Genomic DNA, 3,669 nt, shown 5'->3' with positions numbered 1-3,669 from the left:
TATATATATATATATATTTATTATATACATATAAAAGTAATAAACTGACACCATTATTGTTAATATCTTTTTATTAGAAAAAAAAATAAATTTAGCAATATATTGTCTTGTAATCTATTTTGTTTATAAGTTAGATCTAAGTCAGAAGCAAAATGAAAAACTATGATCGCCATATGTATATATACGTGTATAGCTCAACAATATGGGCTTAAGCATCCAACAAGCACAATCTTATTACAGTTTGAGTAAACAGTAGTTTCAAGAGTAAGTAAACATTTTGTAACAATTTAGTTTTCTACATAAAATCACCATAATCACAATATCTGTGATTGTTTTACACACAAATTTCAGACTATGTTTTGTGTAGATACTCATACTTATCACAGCGCCTGCGGCCTCGAGTTTGATTCTTGCGCTTGATTCTTCAGCGAAGAGTTCCAACCGCCTTTTTGTAAGTGTAGAACTTTGCCACTACTAGAAAGGCCAAAAGATTCAGCACGCTCAGCCCAGCCAAGAGCCAAAAAAAGTAATGAACGTGACCATAGTTAAGATTATCCGGTATCCACCCGAGTTTCCCGTTCCGGGTACTGATTTTCGTGATGATAGTCACGAGTAACGTGCTCAAGTAGTTTCCAAGAGCAACGGTGGTCAGCTGAAGAGCCGAGCACAGGCTTCTCATGGCGTCGGGTGCCTGCTCGTAGAAGAACTCAAGCTGGCCAATGAAAAAGAACACTTCGGCACATCCTATGATGAAATATTGTGGAACCTGCCAGAAAATCGACATTGGCATTTGTGTTAGCTCGTAATAGTTGTTTCTTTTCACGATTCTAAGCCTAATGAGCTCAAGAATCCCTGCACAGAGCATGGAGAATATAGAGATGAAGAGACCAATCCCCATTCTCTGAAGTTGAGTAATCCCATTTTTTTGGCCTGTGAATCTTCTGGCAGCTGGGACTATGATTCTGTCGTAAATCGGCACCCAGAAAATTACACTGATCGTGTCGAAAATCCCGATGGATGCAGCAGGAATTTTGAAATCTCCCATGTGGGGATTCATGGTTAAACCTTGTAACACAAACAAAGTGCCCATTTGGCCGTACACAGTGGCAAAAATGATACCGGTAGCCCACACCGGCAGTAGTCTTATAATGGCTTTCAGCTCTTCCACCTGAGTCACAGTGCAAAGTCTCCATGGATCTACGGAGCCCTTCATTTGGTCTGATTGTGTCTGTACTGCTGCTTTGTCAAAGAAACTGCATTTGGAAAGCATATAGAGGTCAGAAGAATTTTTCACGAAAAACATTTGCTGGTAAACTTGGTGGACCTGGGACTTCATTTGAGGGGCGATGCAACAGATTTTTTGGGGCTGAAGGTTGTGATTTTAGAAACATCATACATAAAATTTTGAAATCGTTTATGGTGGGTGATCGCCCCTGCTGACACTGCTTGCCAGTGTCGCCGTATGCAGCGTCAACATAATTATCAGGTACTCAGACTAGACATTTCATATCAGATTTACCCAAGATCTTTCGTGTGCTCAATCTTGCGGCTTCCTTTGATAGTAGATTCGGTATCCACGGTCTCGTACAACATCGAGGAGTCCTCCGGGACTTTAGCTCTATATTTCCTGAAAGATGCTACGAAAACTTGACTGATACGTGTAAGGGGGCTGCCACCAGGCTTTTGGTTCCGATACAATCTAGTACCAGAAAAGAAAAATGTCACGGCTATCGCCATGGCCACAGCAGGAATACCGAATCCCCATCCCCAACCAACATTGGTTTGTACCCAAACCAAGACAGAAGCAGCGAGAAGGGCACCGATATTGATTGAGAAGTAGAACCAATTAAAGAAAGAGCTTTTATGCTTCTTTTCAACATCGACAGTATCATCAAACTGATCGGCCCCAAACGAGGAGACACACGGTTTGATCCCACCTGTCCCAAGTGCTACGAGGTAAAGTGCTACGAAGCAAGTAACAGCTTGCATTTTCGACGCGTGACAGGGGTCGTTTCCATGGCAAGTTGGTTTTAGGCCTGGGACTGATGCCGATAATGTGAGCAATGTCATTCCCTGAATTTGAAATTTGAAAATAGATGTGACTTTTTTTCAGTTCCATTTTTTCACTTGTTTCAATAAGTTTACCCCAAGGATAAAGCATAAGCCTACCCTGCATATGATGGCATTAAACAATCTAACCTTTTTCCCCACCCCCACCAAGATTTAATGAAGAACAGAAGCTATTTTTCAAGCAAAACATGAGTACAATCAAAATCTACTGGCCCCTCGCATTTCAACCACACCAATGAATTCCGCAACAATGGACTAGCAGAATGACTAAGAAAACTTACAATAACATAAATGGTTGAAAAGCATGCTATTGTCCAGTATCTTCCAAGATATGCATCAGCCACAAAGGCTCCAATGAGTGGCGTGATATAGCACGTTCCCGACCAATTCGTCACGTTGTTGGAAGCAGTGGCGCTATGTTGGCCAAGTCTTAGCTTGAAATAAACCACTAGATTGGAGCTCATCCCATAGTACGCTAATCTTTCACAGCACTCATTTCCTACCACCCCAAGTTAAAAACATTACTGGACAATATTTTCATGAAGAACATTTGAAAGTATATAGAAGCCTTAGCCAATCCAAGATCAATTGGAATCAACTTGGGGGGCGAAAGCCGCACTATTCTAAGAATTAAACAGAATTATTCATGGCCCTTTTCCCAGAAAACCGAGGAGGTTTAGGTTAAATTGGTTTCTAAATACACGAAATTCAAAATATTTTTGAGAGGGCTTTCAAGATTATTGTTGTCATCAGTACCTAAAATGTAAGGACAGGCTCTCCATGTTCCAGTTTCACTCTTCTTGGCAGGGTTACCACGATAATCCACCGTCCCATCTGTAGTGAACAAACTATCTTCTTCCATGGCTGATTCAAAGAATTGAATTCTGTCAACTGTTGTGCTTAATAGTGCTAAAGAACAGACAAATAACAAAAGACCAAAGACTAAAGACAAAGGAATACTCCAAAGTAATCAAATTGCCGGATTGGGATCTTGAATCAATCAAAGAACCATTCGTCAACAATAAGTTAACAGCAAAAATACAAAAATCAAGCGTAAGGAATCAAACACTAGTGGGAAAACAAAAAAAAGAAAAAAAGAAAAAAGAAAAAACAAGAAGAAGAAATCAATAAAGTTAATGGAATACATACTGATACTGGGAAGCTCCAACAGTTGCTGAGAAGCACAATCAAATTACGGATTGGATAATGCCATACGTGCCCGGAAGCTCATGAATATAAAGAGAGGCGTGTTGTTGACTTGTGGAGAAGTGGCAGTGGCACCCAAGAATCCAAGAGAATGGAGGACTAGCTGTGTGAACACTGGAATCTCCCTGCATAAGGTGGTCCCAGTGTAGCTGATAGTTGGGAAATGTGGCCGTTTAATCCTCATTCCGACACGTAGGTAGCATAGACGAACAGCCCGTTTGAATTTTATAGAATTTTTTTATAATAAGTACTTTTAAAAGCTATCATTTTTTGTTTTTGAAAAAGCTCTAATTTTAACTTTAAAAAATGCTTATTTAAGCACTTTTTTGGTCAACCAAACACCTTGTTAACTAAAAAACACTTTTTTAAATGCTTTTTTGAAACCAAACGGGG

General features: G+C 39.9%; 1 protein-coding gene across 1 annotated transcript; it reads right to left on the bottom strand.

Annotated features, from left to right (window-relative positions):
* Positions 1–215: 215 nt before the first annotated feature.
* Positions 216–3,425, bottom strand: LOC140887234 (protein NRT1/ PTR FAMILY 8.1-like). The gene is made up of 5 exons (XM_073294353.1): positions 3,220–3,425; positions 2,827–2,934; positions 2,352–2,569; positions 1,520–2,073; positions 216–1,253 (listed from the first exon to the last, which is right to left on the bottom strand). The coding sequence occupies exons 2-5, from the start codon at positions 2,930–2,932 to the stop codon at positions 425–427; spliced, it is 1,707 nt and encodes a 568-aa protein (XP_073150454.1). The 5' UTR covers positions 2,933–2,934; positions 3,220–3,425; the 3' UTR covers positions 216–424.
* Between the last annotated feature and the right edge of the window lie 244 nt (positions 3,426–3,669).

This window comes from Henckelia pumila, chromosome 3, assembly GCF_033568475.1.
Source record: "Henckelia pumila isolate YLH828 chromosome 3, ASM3356847v2, whole genome shotgun sequence".
In the NCBI taxonomy this organism is placed as follows: Eukaryota; Viridiplantae; Streptophyta; class Magnoliopsida; order Lamiales; family Gesneriaceae; genus Henckelia; species Henckelia pumila.
This window is presented reverse-complemented; position numbering and strand designations above follow the sequence as displayed.

What these genes read in the sequence shown, in the direction of transcription:
- LOC140887234 (XM_073294353.1), bottom strand. Translation starts at nt 2,932, where the DNA reads ATGGAAGAAGATAGTTTGTTCACTACAGATGGGACGGTGGATTATCGT. An exon ending in AGCCTGTCCTTACATTTTAG is followed by an intron (nt 2,570 to 2,826) that starts GTACTGATGACA and finishes TTGGGGTGGTAG; the next exon opens with GAAATGAGTGCTGTGAAAGA. An exon ending in GAGCACACGAAAGATCTTGG is followed by an intron (nt 1,254 to 1,519) that starts GTAAATCTGATA and finishes TTCCAAATGCAG; the next exon opens with TTTCTTTGACAAAGCAGCAG.